General features: G+C 41.5%; 2 protein-coding genes across 3 annotated transcripts; one reads left to right on the top strand and one right to left on the bottom strand.

Annotated features, from left to right (window-relative positions):
* Positions 1-393: 393 nt before the first annotated feature.
* On the bottom strand, positions 394-12,711 carry si:ch211-225b11.4 (thyroid adenoma-associated protein homolog). 2 transcript variants are annotated; one of them, XM_005916335.3, is made up of 31 exons: positions 12,356-12,711; positions 12,081-12,261; positions 11,909-11,995; positions 11,798-11,825; positions 11,543-11,691; positions 11,344-11,463; positions 11,139-11,259; positions 10,773-10,918; positions 10,612-10,696; positions 10,398-10,534; positions 9,857-10,054; positions 9,028-9,748; positions 8,606-8,758; positions 8,410-8,519; positions 8,166-8,326; positions 7,424-7,578; positions 7,182-7,346; positions 6,950-7,098; positions 6,715-6,855; positions 6,531-6,635; positions 6,244-6,444; positions 5,995-6,145; positions 5,543-5,795; positions 4,890-5,126; positions 4,571-4,778; positions 4,102-4,290; positions 3,296-3,555; positions 3,023-3,193; positions 2,676-2,942; positions 2,385-2,587; positions 394-2,293 (listed from the first exon to the last, which is right to left on the bottom strand). In XM_005916335.3, the coding sequence occupies exons 1-31, from the start codon at positions 12,478-12,480 to the stop codon at positions 2,031-2,033; spliced, it is 5,640 nt and encodes a 1,879-aa protein (XP_005916397.1). In that variant the 5' UTR covers positions 12,481-12,711; the 3' UTR covers positions 394-2,030. The 2 variants fall into 2 exon arrangements, with proteins under 2 accessions (XP_005916397.1, XP_005916398.1); XM_005916336.3 differs by having other exon boundaries at positions 4,571-4,775.
* A 444-nt stretch (positions 12,712-13,155) lies between these two features.
* Positions 13,156-20,030, top strand: tctn2 (tectonic family member 2). The gene is made up of 18 exons (XM_005916334.3): positions 13,156-13,337; positions 13,467-13,580; positions 14,178-14,248; positions 15,210-15,411; positions 15,503-15,603; positions 15,698-15,897; positions 15,987-16,107; positions 16,777-16,930; positions 17,034-17,117; positions 17,206-17,328; positions 17,439-17,513; positions 17,595-17,693; positions 18,217-18,334; positions 18,416-18,519; positions 18,667-18,814; positions 18,924-19,067; positions 19,185-19,273; positions 19,693-20,030. The coding sequence occupies exons 1-18, from the start codon at positions 13,250-13,252 to the stop codon at positions 19,812-19,814; spliced, it is 2,157 nt and encodes a 718-aa protein (XP_005916396.1). The 5' UTR covers positions 13,156-13,249; the 3' UTR covers positions 19,815-20,030.
* Positions 20,031-21,090: the final 1,060 nt, after the last annotated feature.

Below are 21,090 nucleotides of genomic sequence, written 5' to 3'. Positions count from 1 at the left end.
CTTTGTTCTCCTCCACAGAGACCTGCTGCGCTAAATGTTCACGTTAAAAGGCTAAACCTCCTGAAATGTTCCAGCTCATGCATATAAATTAAACAATTAAACTACTAAATCTGAGTGATCTGAAGCTTTAGGCTGTGTAAGGTTGACCATTCACATTGAGAATCCAGATGCCTGTGCCTAATATTTAAAGGTTTTGGAAAATGATAGTAAGCAGCACTAATCATATTAATGACTAACATTTTTCCAAAGTATCACCCTTAAAAAAGTTCTTGATTATATAAACTGCATAAGCTTTTTTTTTTTTTTTAATCAAGATACAAGAAGCTGTCATTTCAGATTTCATATAAGATTTAATTCATTATAAAAAGAAAACAAAACTAAGTGTGGGTATTTTCTCACTGCAAACGCAAAGATTAGCTGGGTACCTGTGGTAGAACAGTGGAAAAACATGACGTCCAAACAGTGCAGTGCATACACGTCTGTATTTATTTACACATCACATAAAAGGGGCTTCGCATACATGGTCTTGTTTCACGTTGCCATAGTTAATCATTTCATTAGCAAGGGCACTGGCTTACTGAGAACCCAGAGACTGTCAGTCACAAAGGCCGACAGAGGCTTTTCTTGAAGCAGATGGTCATTTTCCAGGTTCATGCACACTTTGCCTCCAGGAGGAAATCTCCAACCGTCATGACCTTAAACTCACTTCTCATACTTTGTTTTCAAGTTTAAGGGGAATAAAGGAGCGTTCAGTCAAAAAAACACAATTAAAATAGCTTTTCATTAAAAGTACACTTTTATTTTCAGGCACGTGAAAAAGCTTTCAAGAGTTAAAACAACAAGATTATTAAAAAGTAGGAAAGTAAAGTGTGTTTAAAACTAAGGAAGGGAAGCATGGTTTTGTTTTTGTCTGCAGCTGCAAGCTGTAGGCACTATTTAAACTCTTAAAGGATTCTAGATAGAATGATTATGTTTGTCCAAATATGGCCCCCACACTTGTGTTCTCCTGCTTCCATTATTTAAAATGAGCCGGTATCAACACGGCCCACACGGTTTCTTTTGAGGCTCATGCTAATCTCACAGTACTCAGGTGTGGATTTTGCCATGGCTCATAGAAGACACATTGCGTAAGTTTAATCTACGAGCCATTAATACAAGCTTATAGTCATTACTGTTGCATAACCTAGATGCACACAAGTGCAGCGCTTCATATATGCACAGTGCAAGCACATATAGAGGTAGGTTCAGATACAAATAAACTGATAATGCTGCACTACTAATCATGTCCAATGACAGCATGTACACCCGCTTTGATGTCCCTTGTTTATCTAATAACAAGAGCTGCCCATCTCAAACAAAAGCAGTGATGTAAGACTGCTCAAGTGTGCGGTCTATTGCAGGGCAACCGCCGGCTCTCGATCACATTCAAGTCCATAATCATCAGCCCTCATGTGGTTGGAAAGGGAACACTTATCCAGGCAGAAGGCCTCTAATGGAACAATAAAGCATGCACTGTATTCCCCTGGTGGGTAGCAGGCAGATCATTTCTCCAGATGCTGTTGCATTACATCACTGCATCACTCTGAGCCTCACTGCTGTCGATGCTCAGACACAGCAAACTTGTAGCTGGGAAACGGTTTATGGTGATCAAAGGCAGAGTTGCTATTCTAGTGACTGTAGCTCTACAAGAAATGAACCAACCCTCAGAAAATGTTATTAAACTTTATTAAAAGGCATTGTATCATTAACATCCCTCTAGAGATTTGGAGGAGCAGCTGTTTTCTTTTTCTTCTCTTTTTTTTTTAAGCATATGTTCAGTGGGCATGAAGAGCCTGGATGGTCTCTTTTCTGTAGAGCAAATATCATAATGCCCAGAAGTGGTAGCAGCTCTTACATAACCTTGTACTGCAGCATCAGGATCCGCAATACTCATTCAAACCTTGGGCCTTATACGAGTATGCCATCATCATCATTCTTCAAGTGTCTGCAGGTAATTTTATCCACAGCCACATCAGCCAAAAAGGCTCTGCTCATTGAGCGCTCTGTCGTAGTGGCAGCTCTCCAGCCACAGCAGCTGTCAAAGCAGAAGGAAAGTGGACACCGTTCTGAGTGAGTAGACTACAAACGTCCTGTAAATGCGTGTTCACGGATAAAGGATCACAAAGGTGTTGTATATAATTAGATGTTTTCAGTAGTCGGAGGAGGAAGGCAGCCCTGGTCAACAGGCCACACAGGGTGCTGTGGAAACGGGGGTCCACAAGGAGAGCCAGCCATAAGGGGGTCAATGATTCAGCTATAGAAAGAATAAAGAATTGAATTATAACATTGAAAATTCACAAATATGCAAGAGTATGTATATGGTGTTTGGCATGCTAATGTGGCACCTGGCTGGACTTCTTTGCAGACTGCAAGGCCGTCTACCACCTGTGCAGCATTGTCCTGTGCCCATGAATTCAGGCTCCGTGCCAGAGAAGAGGATTGAGAGTACTTTTCAGCCATCTGTAGCAGGTAAGGCAGTACATGCACGGACATCACAGAGGGCTCTGCAAACACATTGGCCTCATCCTGCTCATACAGACTGGAACACCTGAGAGAGGGAGCAATAAGCCACACGCAGTTAATATGGTTATATGGTTACGTTTGTACAAATGCATTGATTCAGTGATGAAACGTACCCCTCCACCGAGGCATGTCTCAGCACAGATCTGAGGTCAGACTGAGGCAGGTGACACATCAGCACCTCCAGTGTGCCAGGAGCATCCCAGCACTCCTCTAGCAGCACATCCAAGAGGAATGGCAGAGCTTGATTGACCTGCATAAGGTAGACATTCCTCTGGCTTTGGCCTCTTCTTGCATGGTGGAGCACGGAGGCGAAACAAGCCGCTTTAATCCTCACCTCCTGGCTTTGGTCCTGCAGCAAGTAAAGGCCTGTGTTGATCAACCTAGGAGGGAAGATTCAGTGTTCTGAAGTCTTGCTCATCAGAGTGCATCACCTGATGACATGCTTTCACTTCCTTAATACCTGATCATAATGGGAACCAGAGTGCTGTATTCTTTCATTGTGTGGCTCATGAGTGGCGCTCCAGCCACACACAGAGCTCCAGCGCATGCTATCCTGAGCACTTCAGGGACATCTGGGGCCCAAAGGCATTCCAAAATACCACACCAGCGCTGGATCATGGATATCTTTAGACTGATTGGCAAAAGAAAAGAAGAAAATTAGGGCTGCAGTGAGACGTACTCCAATATGGGACTTAATAAAGAAATAAAGTGGGGCAATAAAGTGTGTAAAAACCTGGATTGTGGCCAATGGGACAGCAGCAGGCTAGCAGCAGAGAAAGCCTGGGATAGAAACTCTGGCCCGCCTCTCTGGTCCTCCAGGTCCCTAAGCAGCAAATCCAGACACTCAAGCAGAACTGGCTCTTCCAGTGGGGCCAAGAGCACAACACGCTGGGATGAAGCGGTATCACCTCTGGCCATCACTGCCACCAGGGCTGCGAGGTAGCTCCTGCAATACTCCACACTGCGGCTCAACAACGCCTCCCTTAAATTTGCCTGGAAGTGGATTTGATTGTAAGACGTTCAGGTTCTTTTTTGTCTTTTAACAGATAATTTCTCTTTATTTTCAGTTTACTGAAAGCAGTGCTTATGCATTGTTACTAAATCAGATAAACAGGTAAAAAAAAAAAAAACTGCTGGAAAATAAACACCAAACCACAAAAGAATCATCTTTCCCACTGTCTGCAGGTATTCAGGATCTTATCGGATCTTTTTTAAAATGGGTGAGTAACACTGGCAGGAAACAATGCAGTTGGTTGATTTAGCGATAACATAACACACAAGTGATATAAAGGGAATATATCCTCAGCACGACTGTGCTAGAGTCGCCCTTTTTCCAAATTATAATAGTGTACGGGCACACCCTTTCTTTTGCCAGCTGTCAACCTCGGCTGGCATTATATTTAAGATTATCTTTGGCTCCAAGGTTTCCTCTCATTGTATTATAAGAAGGTCGTTACAAAAAAAAAGCTGCTCGGCTGGTTTTGGGAAAGTCTGCTTTCTTTGTGTTGCCTCAAGTGTAGGGAACAAATCACGTTTTACCTGCAGCACCCTCTGGACCACTTCTTTCAAGCCAGTCTGCCGCAAACTCTGCCCATCCAGGACCCATGCAACCAATGTGAGTCTAAGATCAGGGCTCGCTGAAGAGAAGTTCTCCCAGATTTTGCATGCCCACTGTTGATCGGCACATAGAAAGTGAATGGCTTTTTCATGGAAGGATGACACCCCAACCTGTGGAAACAGGTATAGACAGGCTCAATACAGAGCTGATTAGGCAAAAACAAAGAAAGACTTGTGGTAAAAGCAGCTGCAAATATATTTTCTGAATCAACTAGATACTGAGTGACTGAGATCAAGAGAAGAATCCTTAAATTTTTTTTAATTATATTGATAACAGTCACATTTGTGCTTATTTTATATAAAGTGAAGGAGCTACATTTGCACCAGCCACATGTATCAGGCTTTGGAAGACCTTTTATGGGCCCAATAAACGGGTTAGTAGTTCACACACCTGAAGACTCTGCTGAGGTGTTTGGAGGTGACGCAGGAGTGTGCTGCTGAGATCTGAAAGGTAGGTCTCACAGCAGAATCTTCTAAGAGTATCGACCACGTCGAGATAGACTGCTCTCACCAGGGGGCAGCGTTGAGCTTCAGTCACCATCCACAGCGATGCTATTATCCTGCTCAGCACCTCAAACAGGTCATCTGAAGGGGCGCTGCTAATGGAAACGCAGCAGGATTTCAAAACCCGACATTCTGATGAATGAACAAAGCCCTTTGAAAGCCTGAAAGTGTGAGATGAAAGAATAAAGAGCTCTTTTAAGTCTCACCTGTTGCCGCAGAGAGCTCTTTCTAGAATAGCTTTGATCTGCAGCAGCTGTCCATGGAGCCGGTTGTGAGAGCACTGCTGCTGTGGACTGGGAAGTTGAGATGTCAGGTTGATGAGGATGTTCATGTACTCAGAGGGAGGAGTCATGGCAACCAGAGCCTTTGAGGCCATCATTCTCACACTGTAAATCGGACTGGCAGACAGCTGGAGTAAAGGAGGCAGGAAGTCTGACAAAGTTCTGGAAGAAAGGAGGAAAGCCAGGAGATTCACTTAATTAAATATTACTCAATACAGAGATTTATTAATGTGCAACTAACATATACCAGAAATGTATAAATGAAACAAAATGCTGACCTATACAAGGAACATTTTGATGAATATACTTATTTTTTCCAGCAAAATGAGATTGCTTATTTCTAAATGTTTTATTCTTGCTCTCAGTAGTTATGGTAGCTAGCTATAGCTACATATTTACTGTGCAGACATGAGACTAATATTGATTTTCTTATCTGACTTTAAGCAAAAAACCAAATGTGAAAACTTCCTAAAATACCTTCCTTAAATCGCTGGTCTTCAGTGACATTGTAAAGTCACTGTAATGTTTCAATCTTACTTCTAATCAAACTGTTTAAGAGAAATGTAAACATTACACACTCTTCTGAGTCTTGAACACCGGGCTGGAGTTGGGCTAGCAGAGTGAGAATAGGGTAGAGCGAGGGTTTGAGATGTAGCTTGGCCTCATTGGGTGGACCCTCGAGGTCTTGTGCCGACCCTCTCAGCTCGCCCAGGAGGAAGGGCTGGAGTGCAGGATAGTGGAAGAAGAAGGCAGCAGGAGACATAGCATGCTGCGTGGGGCCAGCCTCTTCAGAGGTCGACCGCTGGCCGAGCATTCGTGTGCAGAGAGAACCTGGAAACAGAGGATATTTAGGGCTGAACTTAATAGCCGTATTCCTCAATAATCAAAATCGGTTTCTTCTTTAAAAGGAAACTGAGGTATTTCTGGTATTTGTACAGATATTTAAAAATGGAGAAAACACAGTAACAGTCATGATGAAAAACTACAAATACATAGTAAAACTAAAACTCTAAATGAGTGAGTGTCTCACTGTAAAGTTGCAGAGCAGCGTTCCTCATGGCCCAGCAAGGAGAGCTGAGCAGAGTGAGTGACAAGATAGCTACATCTGACGCAAACTGAAGGATAGCTGCTCCCAAAGCCGTGCTCCGCACCAGAGCCTGCAGGGTGTGCACTGCACACACCTGTAAGAGGAAAGCACAATTATTCCACCACCTCTGCTGTTTTTTGTTTTGTCTTTTTTAATTACAAAAACCAACATCTTCCCTCTGTAGCTACGCACCTGTGGCAGGTCCAACGTTTGGTCCCAGTCATCATTTAGAGGAGTTCTGGCTGTTTCCAGCAAGGTTTGCATACTGTGGGCTAACAGTGGTCTTGCTTTACTCGCTTCTTCTGCAGACAAAATGCACAGGATCAGCATAGGCAACCCCGCAGCCCGCCGGGTCACAGATGTAGAACGAAGACACTGAACAACCTGCAGTCCCTGTAAACAGAAACGAGTGGAAAAACTCAATCTAAAAGCCAACAATCCGTGTAAAGCTTTCAACCCGGGAATGCACCATCACTTACTTTTTTCAGCATTTGGGCTGGGATATCCCTGAGCTCTGGATCACTGCTGCTCAACAGAGAAGCGCAAAACTTTGTGAAACCTATACAACATCCCTCTACTGCCCCCTGGTGAGGAAAAAATATAGTTTCATAAAGTTTAGAACATGCAGACTCAGTGCCTCTCAGTGGGCTCTATAAAACTTACCCAGTGACGGCATTTGAGAAGAATATTCTTGAATATTTCTGCAGCTTTGATTAGATCCTGTTTTGTTAGAAGGCACTTGCTGGGTTGTTTGGATTGTGTGAGAATTTTCTCCACCAAAGAGCCTAAAAATATTCCTATTTCCTAATCAGAAAACAAATAATGCACATTTATCAAAGTGGTAAAAACATCTTCAACGTTCAGCAATCAGTTTGTGCATCTACATCTACAGCTATACCTTGAGGGAGACCCAGCAGCAGGTGAGAACAAGGCTGTGCTCTTCAGAGAGCAGGACACACTCCTCTCCCTCTGCCTGGCCACCTGCAGATGTTTGGGCTATCAGAGAGCTGATGGCATTTCCCATATCACAAAAGGAAGGCGGTGCATCTAGGACGAGAGAGTAATTTCTCGAGAGGTGTAGAAATAAATCTGAATTAAGTGAGAAGTGTTTCTGCAGACTGTTCTGTTACCCTTCTCGCTGGCACATGCTTCCGGATCTCCGTAAAGAACACCGAGCAGCAGCAGAGAGATGTTCTCCAGCAGGCCCAGCACCTCCATGTTCAGACTGGGGTCAAGTGTGTCATATACACTGTTGGGTGTCTCAAGCAAACACCTCTGAAGAGCACTTAGAGCACCTGCAACCCAATTCGTGACAGGATTTAAAGGACTGAAACTTTTTTTGAGGTTTATCTTAAATGTCTCTCAGTCTCACCATGTATAGGCTTTTCTCTGGCAGCAAGCATCATGTCTGCCTTGGCTGTTAGATAGTGCTCCTCGAGCTCCTTCACCAGGACTTTAACCATGCAGAAGGCCTTTGAGTTACTGTCCCTACTGTTCAGCCTGCAGCCCTCACACTGGTGTTTTGATCTACAGTGACAAAAAAACGGTAATTAATTTTCTTCCTGGTGTCCCCAGAAAAAAAAACGGCACAATGGATCCGATCGTCACACCACAGTGAATCTAAATAGTCCAATCAGAGTCCAAAATATACAACGAATAAATGTCATCAGTGAGAATGAAGCTGTTTTTAAGCAGTTTGTTCCAGTTTGATGTACATTACAATTATCAATGCTAAAAACAAAGCTCTGTTTTTATGTAAAACATTGCATGTCTGGTTTCATAATACTGTGTCTCCTTAGTTCATCTTACCTGTGAATACAAACAAGTATTTTCAAGCCACAAAAGTTTCTTATATAAAAGACTAAACTGCACGCCACACGACACAATCAGGAGTTTATGGACCTACAGCATCATTTAAAGAATCTTATCATTTCAATTCTCCAAAAGCAAGAATGCTACAGTATTGTGCAATAGTGACATATTGCAGGGGACCAAAACACACCACTCTCTAATAGACTGCAACTCTTAATTAATCAACAGCTTGTGCTTTGAATCCACATGCCAAAAAAAAAGAAATCTAATAAGAACGACGGCCTTTAGAGAGCAGTTCTTACTTCTGGAGGAGGATCTTCATCATCAGTGCTCCCATTTGGGCCTCCTGCACCCGGGGACTGCATAGAAGCTGTTTAGTTCTCGTATGCAACACTTCAGTGAGATCATCTAGAAAACTGGGTGGAAAAAATCTCAACAATAACCCAGCAGCGAGCTCCCGAATCTGGGGGGGGGGGAAATTCCTTATATTCAGCTTCGATTGATTTAAACCAATTAAAATTTCAAGGTAAGAAACGGCATCTCTACCTCATTTGTAGAATCTTCCAAACAGCTGAGAAGTACTAGCTGTTTCGTCCTGCAGAAGAAATCCCACTGTCCTCTCTGTCTGGCACAGCTAATGAGAGAACTGATATTTGCTGCAAACATGTTCCACAGATATCATTAAAAGCCAAAAAACAGGAGGGAAAAAATCTGTTATCAGCAACACATTTTCCAAACGTACCCGGAGGTTGTCCCTTCTTCCTGTCTGGGCTCCAGGTGTCTGTGCAGGTCTCCAGCACTGCTGAGAGCAACAGCAATGCCGTCTTCTTTCTCTGATAACTGTGTCCTGGTGCCAGATAGGTGTATGGAAGCTGACTCAGCCATTCCACAAATCCTATATGACATATGAAAAGAAGAAGTCACTCACCTACGCACTGTTCAAACCTGTTTGAGACTGCCTATCAATCAGAAGAAGCTGGCTTAAAGGAACGATCGCCTTAAAGGGAGGAGAGTTTGTTTCATACAGAGGACCACCTGACTGCCCTGGTGTAGGTTAAATGGGGATTATTTTGAATTGTGAATCATGCAAAGCTACTCTAGTATAGTCTAAGGACAAAAATGGGGAACTAGAAAGGTCTCATTCAAAAATGACGATTTTCTCACCTATTCCCTGATCTAAGAGATCCTGTGTCCTTTCCGAGTGAGAGGATTCTCCTTTCTTTTTGCCCTTCTGTCCTCTGACATATGCCAAACAGCCATCTCTGATCCGAATCAGAAACTTCTTCACTCCAGCCTGAAAATGTTGGCGAAAAGGCGAGGAGTCGCAGTTTAGATTCTGAGGTATGAACGTCCTCATGATCGCCATCTCCTGTGGAGTTGGTGTGTCTTTGGTCTTCGGGCAGCAGCAGAGCAGATTGAGAGCAGCAAGTCGTACTTTGTCATCTGCAGATCCTAGAGCTAGCTGGAGGGTCTCTAAGGTGGAACTACCCTGAAGGGCCCAGAGGGAGTCTCCAGTTACAGCTCGATAAGAGCTCAAGATGCAGGCCCAGGCGTGGAGGTGACCTGGGGTGTATGGGTCCAGGGAGGCCAGCATGTGGTCCACAGCAGAGGGGAACACCTGGAAGGTGCAGGGTAATAACTGCGTTGCACTGTTGTTCTGTAGAAGAGGCACTTCAGATGTCAGCGCCTCATGAAGGACAGATTGCCAACGCCGTGCCCAGTGACTCGCCAGATCCAGCTCCGCGTGTGAAGAAGAGCCATCACACAGCTCTCGCCTCTGCTGCTGGATCAGACTTTTATAAAGCTCTGACCCACACGGTGCCAGGTGATTGGTAGACAAGCACTTCAGGAGATGACCGGATATTTCAGGACACTGATCCAGCAGCTGAAGACAGGAAGGGCAAAAGAAAGACAGAAAAAGTAAACAAAGACATGGCCAATAATGACTAGCTCGCAACATTAATTAACACTGTAACTGCCTTTAAATTCTCACCTTGTCAGTACCCAGATACGGCAGCAAGGCGCACAGGCGATGATACTTAGCTTTGGCTTCCCAAGGTAGCTTCATTATTCGCTCGAGCAGAGTAAGATAAAGAGCCCTCTTTGTGTCACAGAACTGTTTACAGTCCATCTCATAGAGATCCAGCAGCAGAAAAAATGCACTGCGAGCAGTTTCTGACACCCCGTCCACCTGCAAACGCATAGTACGACAACCCTGGCTGTAATATGACTTTATGAATTGAGCAGCTAATATGACATCAACCAAGACAGAATATAAACAAATTTGATTCCAATTACAGTCTATTTTAAGTCTGTTGTCTATCAGACATAAAAATATACAAGACAAACATGGTTACTAAAGAATTATAGAGGAGAGGAGTAGAATATGATAGGATATTTTTTCTGCTCCCCTTTCCTCTGCCTATCCTACTCCTGTCCTCTGTAATTATTTCCATATTGCCAATTTTGTCTATCGAAGAGTTTGAATATTAAAAACGTCCCACTTCACTTAATAATAATAGTTCTGTTCTCACTGGGCTTTCTGCATTGGTCCAGATGAGGTGAATGAGCTGCTGCAGCAGAGTGCAGTTGTCAGGAAGAAGGCGAACACGTGTCACCTTCCACAGATCAGCCAGACATTCTTTCACCTTCTTCAGCCATAAGTTTAACACTGCAACAACACCTCAGGTTTATGTAGGCCACAGAAGTGTTGCAAAGCATGAACAAACAGCTTAGGCAGCAACTCACCTTCGAAGGCAAAGTAGTGACAATCCAGCTTCTCCTCGCACAAAGTAAACACCAGAGGAAACAAACCGTGCAGCAGCAGGCGATTCTAAAGAGAAAAGTTTGGAAATGAAAGCAAACACAACCGCAATGCATGCTCTGAGGTGGACTTCAGGTAGATTTACTTCTGGGGCCTCCTCATGTGAACTGAGCAAAATGTGAGGTCGACAGCAGGTCAGGAGACCTCTGCAAACAGCCAGTCTGGCCACTCCATCCTTCTCTGCAGGGTCGCACTGCACCCGGAGAACACCGACAGCCAGCAGCCAGGGCTCTGAGAAATAACAGGAAGTGGGAGCTATTCAGCAACGAGTGTCCACACACTTACAGTGTGCTGTAGAATCTGTGATAACACATTGTGTGCATAGTTTCTGATCAATTTTTAGACATAGTGCAACATATATTACATGTATTGGCAGATGTTCGCTTGGGTAAATATCTGTTCAAATTCCAGTGCTTGATTTGCTTCTACATTCATGTCACTGCTTCCATACCCAAGTGAGAGACCTGTAGCAGACTCCAGGCTGCAGCTCCTCCAGCTCCGTTCTCTGAGGCTGTGTTGATCAGCATGGCCACGGCGGTGCTGGCAAGAAGACGAGTGTCTCTGTTGCAGCACTGCACGACAGGACACAGTCAGCATTAAGCTGTAACAGCTGACATTTATCCCGTAAGTGAGTGATTAATTAATTCTTTAGAAACCTGTCCTAGTATTATGGCCATAAGGGTCTGCAGGATCTTTTGCACTGGGGCTCTCTGTTCCTCATCCCACACCAGAGGAGCAACTTCACTGGACAACAGCTGGAATATCTGCAAACACACCTGCAGAGATTACAGTTCTCCGGTCAGTGACAGAGGTCACGCAGTAAGTTGATGGTGATCCACACTGCTCCTCGCATACCTTGACTGTAATGTAGCACAGCGGTCCATCTCTCAGGGATTCTTGCTGCAGTGCGACAGGGAGTAACTCAGACACTTTGTTCAGCATGGACATGTACGACTCTCTCCACACCTCACGGCCAACAGTGCTGTCTTCCAGGAACATACAAGCTGCAGACAGTGTGTGTATATGTATATACGCACAGGAACAACAGTTAAACACAAGTTAAAGGTGGCAACTTACTAAAAATAAATGTAAGTTTAAATTTGTTCTGACCTCTTTGCAAATCCTCAAAACACAAAATCTGAAATGAAGACAAGGTCAAAGTTAGCTGCAGTCCTTTTATGGAAATGTGCGACAAACCAAAGCGAAGTGAGGACTCTGTACCTGGTCACTGTGGACTACGGAGTGGAAACACTCACGGGTCTCTCTAAAAACCAGCTGGTGGTCCACCTTTGCTAAGTGTTGCAACATCTGTTAAGGAATAAAATAAAGGTGTAAATGTGCCTTTCTGTCTTTAAGCTGCGAACAGCCACATCGGACACAAAGTACAGCCAACCTGGTCCACTTTGCGACAAGCTGTGGAGATGCCGACCATCTGCAGCTGCGTGGATATGAGCAGCCTGACGAGAAGTGTGAGATGGTCGTTTTCTAAACCAGACAGCTGTGCTTCAGAAAGTTGTCTCAGCAGCTGGACAGCTTCCTCCAAGCAGCGCTCCTTGCATCTCTTCACGCCGCTCCTGTTCACGGAAGCGCACTTATTCAGCCAAACTTTTCAGAACAGCATGCAGTGTTTTAGAAAATAGCTATGCGTGCCTGAGGTGCAGCTGCTACCTGGACGATTCAGACAGTTTCTGAAGAAACTGCCTCAGAGTCCGGCTGACGTTCTCAGCTGCTTCATTCTCGGAGATCACACAGTCCTGCAGACTTCTCAGCAGCTCTTCAAACCCCAGCATCATCACATCGATTCCACAGTACAGATGTGTACTGTTTCCAGACTCCCAGCGAGCACGTTGATTTACAGGTCACGTGACAAGACTCTTCTTCTACTATTTTTTAGAGCAGCTGTCATCGCAGACTTACAGCCACATGCTGCCACCTAGAGGCCGAAGTGTTATTGTTGCTATCCATAGATTTTCAAATTTGAAATGTACTGGTTTGCAAAAAAAACAAATAAGCAATTAAACAAAACAACAACAACAAAAAACCAAACAAACAGAAAAAATAGTGACAAGCTTTTATTATTGGATTTTATGTGTAGTTTTGTTTTGTGACACACACAAGTGTGACACGTCTTTAATTACTGACCTTTTGCTAAATATTATATATACTGTCCTCAAATGTTGATCTATATATTGTTAATATTTTAAGTGTTTCTAGTTGGTTTTGTGATGTTACTCATTATTCTGGTACTTTGTATCCACAGAATCGTGGGATGTATTGGAGAAAAATAAAATCAATCAATCAATCAATCAATCAATCAATCAATCAATCAATCAATCAATCAATCAATCAATCAAATATAATGTAATATTTTGGTATGCTTTTCTTCACCAGAGGCCAGTGAGGTTCTGAGTGTATAGGTATAAATCACTCCTGACCAGATGATGTCGCTCTTTCCGTTAAGCGAGATCCTCTCCGGTCTCATCGTGGGCTGTGATTGGTTAAGGACGTTGCTAGGACATCACGAACAGTTTACAAATATGTCGACTTCCTGAGGCGAACCAAATGGCTAATGTGGTCGTATTATTATATTCTTCGTTCTTTACACTTGTTTTACTCTTCGCTTGCGTGGCTTACACTCAAAACATTGTCGGTAAGACCTTATATTTAATTTGCTTTGAAATAGCTGACGGTACCTTCGCAAAACCTACCTGAGAAACGAGCAGTTGCTAATTTTTTAGTGAATTTTTGTAGCTAATATGTGACATAACTGTTTTGAAAGTTTTCCAGCCTTCCTTTGTGATTACAACGGGACCGGTGGTCACTGCAGTTTTGCTGGGAAACACCTCGGGTATCTCTCTTAGCCTGAGGACAGTTTCTCCATCCAACACAACAGGTAAAAGCTCCAGGACACCACATATCCTCTTTGGTCCACCAGCCCCCCAGCATCCCAGCATGGTCTGGCAGTGATATTGTTGTACTAGTTTAACTGCATTTTATAAATTCACAGCTTAGAAACTCGAAAAATGAGAAGAATTTAGCAGTAGCAGTTGTCGACTACTTGTCCAGACTTCATCTGTGACCAGGCCAACTCCAGTGCAGCCTGCTGAATGCACACAGGCCACATGTAGTAAATTATACTGTAAACATGTAGGCAACCTTTCAATAGCTGAACTTTGCTCCATTGATCGGCCAGACATCGCGCTGCCCGTAGCTTCAAACCATTAATTAACTTACCCGAGCTTCAACCCTTTAATTATGCAATATGTGTATAACATGATTACAGTTGCACCTGCAATGAAAGATTATGTGCTTATGCTAACACCTGAAATACAGACTTTAATATAACCTCACCAGTTTCAATAAATGTGTCAATGAAATGATAACAATGATAAATCATAAATGATGCAACAATAATAATAAGGATTATGAATAGTGACAGTAAAATAATTTTGGATGCATTTGGTTGTTGTTGATGGTTTCCTTTTAACAGGAAACATTGGTTCTCCATCATGTGTAGCAGAAGAAACAAATTGGGTCCTCACAAGGGAGCAGCTGGGAAAGGTAAGAGACTTGTCCTGTCCTTTTTGTGGCATAAAATGGAGAAAATACACACCAGAGTTGTTAGAAGCATGAAGTTTATTTCAAATATTAATTAATGAATTGATCTGAGTTAAAAATGTACATATAAAGTGAGGAGAGGATGATGTGGTGGCTCTCTCAAGTCAGCCTATAATAATTCATTCAATAATTCCTTGGGATGCACCATCCCAGAATAAATGAAGATTATAAGTTATATTTACAATTTCAAAGTGCTTTTAAGTTTGCTGTAGTTCAATTTACATCAGTAATGCCTGCTGTTGAATTTTTAGGATCTTTATTTATTAATTTGTAATTCTGGTCTGCTGTGATATGTGATGAATGGAAGACCTAGAAATCTATAAACGAGGAGAATAAAAGGATTTTCACCAAATCACTCTTGATCAGAAAAATAAGAAGAGAAGAAATGTATTATATAGATTATACTTTTTTTTCTTTCTTTAAAATTCAAACCAGTGAAGTGATATTGCATTTGCAAAGAAGTGATATTTTCACTGGTGGTTTTTGTTTATATGACCTGCCTGAGAAAATAAGGCTAAACATACATTGGGGTTACACTCTAGTCCAAATTCTAGATAACAGTGTTTTAGACATCTACTGTTGCATTGATAAAGTCTATTTTCCTGAGTCTTTATACGCTCATCTTCACTCTTTTCCTTGACCACATGAAGCTTTCCATAATGATTAAGGAAAAGTGGTTAGGAAAAAGAGGTTGAAGGTAATTTGTTAGACTACTCAACTCCAACCTTTATCTGGTGTGGACAGTTAGCAGCCAGCTAAAGACAGATGAACAGTGAACAGATGCAACAATGATGAAGTAAGACACAAGCACCTGAGTTAATTACAACAAAAATTTAATTTCATAAAGTTAATCCTTGGACATGCATTTTCTTCATGGTCTTGTTTGTCTCATTTGGTGTCCCAGACTGCAGTTCGAGTTCATCTAAGACTGAATCAAAGTCTGCATTTATGTGGCAACAATGATACAAACACAGACTGCTGTGAAAGAGCATTGTGCATCCTGGAAGCCCTTCAGGTGTCTGCCTGTGTGGACGGTACACCCCAGGCATCGCTGCTGATCCAGGCTAAGATACATGCCCTGTTGGTTCCTGCTAATCCTGGATCTGGTAATTCAAATGAATCTTGTGTCTCACTGTAATGTGCTTTCATTTAAAAAATTTTTTTTTCAAACAACAAAAATTGAAATCTCCATTTCAGATAATAAAACAGTTATTCCAAACCAAGTGTACCAGCCCCTGGGCCCTTGTCCTTGTGACCTGACATCCGGAGCGTGTGACATACTCTGCTGTTGTGACACGGTAATATTTTTTAAAAGACAGGTGTGGATGTCAGACAAATATTTTCTTCTGTGTTGATCATCAAGTGATTAATTTGTGACTTCCCCCTCAACAGGATTGTTCCAATGAAGATTTAAAGCTGTTCTCATCCCATTGTCTGCCAGGACCCTTTGGTGGGCAGGTCTCTCCTGCTCCAGATTATCAGTGTTCTGTGCAGTCCACAGGAAATTCCCCAGATTGGTTTCCATTTTTATGTGTCAACTCTCCCCCTGAAAACAACCCTTACCTTGGTCACTTTTACAAGGGAGACACAATGTGAGAAAGGTTTAAATATATTTCAGTCTTGCAACTTATCAAGGAATTTCATGTTTCATGTTATCATCATTTGTCTTTCACCTGTCTAGTGCACCTAAGCCTGGTCCATCATTCCAAAGTCCAGTTTTACCAGCTCCAGTCCCAGTTGATGTTTATATTCAAGGAAATCCAATTTTCACATTAAATGGCCAATACTTCACTGTTCCTCAGGTTAGTGTTAGCGTGTACAGTGGCCCCTCGTTTATCGCGGGAGTTACGTTCTAAAAATAACCCGCGATAAGTAAAATCCACGAAGTAGCCAACTTTATTTTTTACAATTATTATAGATGTTTTAAGGCTGTAAAACCCCTCACTACACTCTTTATACACTTTTCTCAGACAGGCATGAACATTTTCACACTTTTCTGTCTTGTTCAAACACTCAAAGTTCAAACCTTGTAGAAAAATAAGTGCAGTATAATAGAATGAAACCAAAGGGACCCGCAGGTGATGACATTTTGTCGACATTGTTGTGTTTGTTGGGGAGAAAACTTACAAACATACAGTACAGCACTTCAGAGTCACGCTGCTAGCAATCAAAGATTTATGTAAATTTGACAAGCTGAATGCACTTTGTACTGTACAGGAGTAACGGCACGAGATTGATTGACAATGGTCAGCTAATTGGGACATAGAACACAATGCCCTGTAAAAAGACAAAAAAAGCACGCAAAATTGCACCTCAAAAAAATCCAAGAAACAGCAAGGCTGCAAAAGGTGAACCGCCATATAGCGAGGGACCAGTGTATTTAATGCCTTTTATTATAGGAATGTTTTACATGTAAGTATTCCAAAGCAGTGACAGCTAACACTTAATGTAACAACTGTTCTGTTCAACAGAAGGTCCTTGGACTTTGTGTAAACAATGCTCCTGTAGCATTTCTGAAAAATTTCAACTATGAGTGTACAACTCTGCTGCTCTCCTGTCCAACTGGATATCCTCTACAGACACTGTCAGGAAACCTAAGCATTAAAGTGAAGAATGGACAAGGAGGTAGTTTTTAAATATAATAAATTATAGAAAAGCTTTGAAGTGTTTTAAAGCTATCTGAATGTCGAGCTGTTTAAAAATGGTTTTGTTTATTCCTGTATTTCAGATGATGTTGTGGTGGATGTAACTGATGAAGTGGCTGCTGATACGAGTCCATTTATTTCCATAATAGATGCAGTTGCCCCCTCAGGTATCCACATTACATTACTGCATTACTAACATAACTCAAATGTTTAATTGACCTTAATGTTGGCATGTTTGGGCATTTTTTTCAACAGATGAGATGCTGGTTTGTGAAAATTTGACGTTAGCGCTGGATTACAAGTTTTACTGGAGAGAAAATGGCATCACAGGCATCACGCTGACAAGGACTATTGGGACTATCATTTTAAATAGTCGTGGTAAGTGCTATAACGCTTGGCCGTTGTTTAGCTTGACTAATGGTTCTGACTAATATTGTTTTATTTTCCTGTAGTTTAAACTCATTTTTGGTACTCTCTTGTCTTAACAGCAACATTAAGCACAAAGTATTCTGCCACATTTCTAAATGGAGAATTTTCTGGCGAGCCAAACTCGGGCAACCCAGGTAGGACCAAGAGGAGGTTTTGTATAAAATAAAGTATTTACAGTACCTGGGAATAACATGTGTACACATTTTTAATGACAGGTTACCAGGTGGGAAGGCCTGTTGTTGCTGGAATTGTGGAAGCTTTGGACAGCAACAAAGGCTTCATAAAAAGGACATCAGTTAATGTTTGGAAACCAGGTAAAACCCATAAAGATTGCTGATTAGTAGATGACTGCATGTAACCTACATACTGCCATATAAAAAAGAAGGTTTTCACAGGACTCTGTGCATTTATGTGAAAAACTATCTCATGATTCAGGAGCATGCAGAGCCATTTTTAGTACCAAAAACTTGAAGTGATCATTTTCTTTATGACTTGATCAGTCTTTCACATCATTGTGAAAGAATTTTAGTCAAGCCTTCTGGGCTTTGTTTATACACAGCTCTCTTTAGTCCTGTCACAGCATTTCAATCAGGGTGAGGTCTGGACTTTGAATGGTGCGTTGCAGTTAATAAAAAGTCTTTGATTAGGAGCCTCTGGGTGCTACTCACCCTCTTCATTACTATGGAACTATTAAGGGGGGACTTAGTTTTCCACGGGATTTCACAGAGTCCTGTGAAAATGTTATTTTTTACGTGACTGTATGTTTCAGTCCAAACAATTTGACTTACTGTACATTGAAGATAACCAGTCATCTCCATTTTCTGATCTGGCTTTCAGTGAGTGATGGACTCTGTTCCACTGCTGGGATGAAACCGGTTCTGTTCGGAGAGAATTCAACATCAGGGTGTTTGCTGCCTGTCAGCCGGCAAAATCTAACTCAGTGTAGCCTTCTGAGGTCAGTGGCTTTGCATGATTACTTCTCTAATGTATATATGTAGATATATGTGTTTTTTAATATAGTTTCTTTCCTCTTTAGAGAGACTGTTACTAACCTACAGGCAGATTTGATTGCAGCCACATATGTGGCAAAGAGTGGAAACCCAGATTTTCTAACTATGGCAGATTGGATAAACATAAGCTGTAAGTACACAGTGCAAAGAAAGAATTTCCTTTTTTTTTCTTTTTAATTGTCTACTTTTTAATTATATTAAACTCCTTTTTGCCATTCTAGTTCTGCCATAGTATTTTTTATGGTTCTAAATGTTTTTTATAACATATAAATTCCAGTTGTGACACTGAACTCAAGCACAGCAATGAAAAACAGCACAAGTACATGTTACGATATTCCGGCCCACCTGCATATCCATATTTGGAGTGTTACCACCAGCGTGGTAGAGGGTGTGCCTCAGAGGGAAATTCGTGCTTTGCAAGTCAGGTATGTATTAGATGCCTACAGGTTACAAAGTATAGCTGTTATTCAGAAGGGGCTATTGATTATTGCACATAATGAGTCACTTCATATAAAGAATTCTGTTCTGTTTTAGCAATAGCCCATCTAACTGGGCGCTGGACTGTGGTGGAGGTGCTATCTCTTCATGTGTGGACCCAGAGGAGCCTCAGTTGTTCTCCATCACCTCCTCTGTCACATTTATTGACATTCCTATCAACACCAGACCACCAAAAACCAGGTGCTTAATACAGCAGAAACAGTTTTTATACCAGATACAGATTAAAGGCCAATTAATAACTTCCTGTGTACTTTGTTTCTAACAAAGTGTTGCTTTGTTAATTAATTTTTCCCTTAGGTTTTACATAAACTTCACAGAATATGACTGTAACAGGAATGATGTGTGTTGGCCTGAACTCGCCTTTCCCATCACCAAGTATTACACAGGTGAGAATTTGTTAAATTCTAGAAACTGTGCAGTGTGCAGTGTTTTTACTCTTTCCTTTTGGACATTATTTAGTCAATTAGGAAGAGTCCTTACCCAGAGAATAATTCCTCTGTATTCTATTTGTGGTTTTAAAATAATTTTATCCATTGTTAGACCTAAAAGCTTAAACAAGGGCAACACAGGCTCTACTCCAAATTACAATGTAATATTCAGTGTAATTGTACCAAAATCAGTTCTAGATTAATAGGATTCTGGTTAAATGTATCTTTAAATGCATTAGTGAATAAAACTGATCCTGAGGTGGATAATAAAAAAAAAAAACTATCATGTGTTTCACTTTTTCCCCCTAGAAACATTTCTAAAAGTTTGGATTACTGAGACTACAGTCAGTGACCTACTTTCCCTTTATCCTTCACAGGCGAGCCATTTTCTCAGTCGCTGGCTAAGGGCATGATCTTGGTTTTCTTCTTTATCGTTGCCTCAGTTCTTGGCACCCCGTGGAGACAAATCAGACAGGCGTGGAACAACTCTGCTCACTAAAACTCAGTGATGGTTTAAAGTGTCACTGAGGATAATGACACCTTTCCCTAATAACATAGTAACTTACATGTTTATTCATATGATGGTTGTAGGAGTATAAACTGTTGTATTTGTGAACCTTTTTGCAATAAAAATATTTTTCTATTACTTTCTCGTGCATGGGACTTGATTCCTGGTTGTTGTTTTTTCAGATTTCAGTTGTTCTCACATGGCTCAGGGTCATCACCCAGAAGCAAAATATTATTTCAGCGTCACACAGACAGGCAACAGCTGTAACACAGTTACTGTTCCTTAGGATTATAGACCTGGGTTTAAAGTTATTTACTATCTTTTATAGTAAAAGTAATTTAAATTACCTCAAAGTTGATGTCACAGAGTGATACTGAAATAAATCACCAGTGCAATTTAAATTAAGAAGCAGGAATATTAATAAAAAAAGTATTTATTTGTGAGACAATGTGCTGACAGTGTTTATTAATGTGGTGTTTCATGCTGTAAGAGAGAATCATCAAATCATTACTCAATGCCGCCTACAGGCCGATATTTATTGCAGTCACAGATGTGCATCAGTCAGCGTTCTGTTGCTGTTTATTGCTGCAGTGTGCACTTTGTGATGAGATGTGTCTACGCAGCCACATCACTTCCGCTTTTGTTAATTTGTGTTTCCTTTCCATTTTGCACTATTTTATTTTTAGAGTAATTGTTCTTTTTTACACTCTTTTAGTCATCACACTTATTGAATCTACATTTTATTTATTTTTACACAAACTATTCTGTGTACTATCTTCAAATATCCACTAGATACACAGTGAAAATGGAACATAGTACAAATGAACCTCTGGCGTCTTCTTTACTGCTCTGAGTACACTAACAGCACAACAAAATGGAAACAGGGAAATTACACAAATGAACTCAAACAAAGGATTTGGGGCAATTAGGCTTCAGTTTGGGCTGTTAAATTACTACGTTATTCTTTTCATTTGTTTTTGGTGATATGGCTTGTACATACTCAGTGACAGCCAGTTACATGTACAGTGGGGCAAAAAAGTATTTAGTCAGCCACCGATTGTGCAAGTTCCCCCACCTAAAATGATGACAGAGGTCAGTAATTTGCACCAGAGGTACACTTCAACTGTGAGAGACAGAATGTAAAAAAAAAAATCCATGAATCCACATGGTAGGATTTGTAAAGAATTTATTCGTAAATCAGGGTGGAAAATAAGTATTTGGTCAATAACAAAAATACAACTCAATACTTTGTAACATAACCTTTGTT

The sequence above is a fragment of the Haplochromis burtoni genome, unplaced genomic scaffold (genome assembly GCF_018398535.1).
Source record: "Haplochromis burtoni strain Fernald_Lab_line unplaced genomic scaffold, NCSU_Asbu1 Contig_18, whole genome shotgun sequence".
Lineage (NCBI taxonomy): Eukaryota > Metazoa > Chordata > Actinopteri > Cichliformes > Cichlidae > Haplochromis > Haplochromis burtoni.
Note: the sequence above shows the minus strand (reverse complement) of the source record. Positions and strands in the feature narration are given on the sequence as shown.

Coding starts and splice junctions, on each gene's coding strand:
- tctn2 (XM_005916334.3), top strand. CDS start 13,250: ATGGCTAATGTGGTCGTATTATTATATTCTTCGTTCTTTACACTTGTT. Junction 13,338..13,466: donor TTACACTCAAAACATTGTCG/GTAAGACCTTAT, acceptor CTGTTTTGAAAG/TTTTCCAGCCTTCCTTTGTG. Junction 15,412..15,502: donor TCCTGCTAATCCTGGATCTG/GTAATTCAAATG, acceptor TCTCCATTTCAG/ATAATAAAACAGTTATTCCA.
- si:ch211-225b11.4 (XM_005916335.3), bottom strand. CDS start 12,480: ATGATGCTGGGGTTTGAAGAGCTGCTGAGAAGTCTGCAGGACTGTGTG. Junction 11,260..11,343: donor TGGCCATAATACTAGGACAG/GTTTCTAAAGAA, acceptor CCTGTCGTGCAG/TGCTGCAACAGAGACACTCG. Junction 6,146..6,243: donor AAACGTTGGACCTGCCACAG/GTGCGTAGCTAC, acceptor TTCCTCTTACAG/GTGTGTGCAGTGCACACCCT.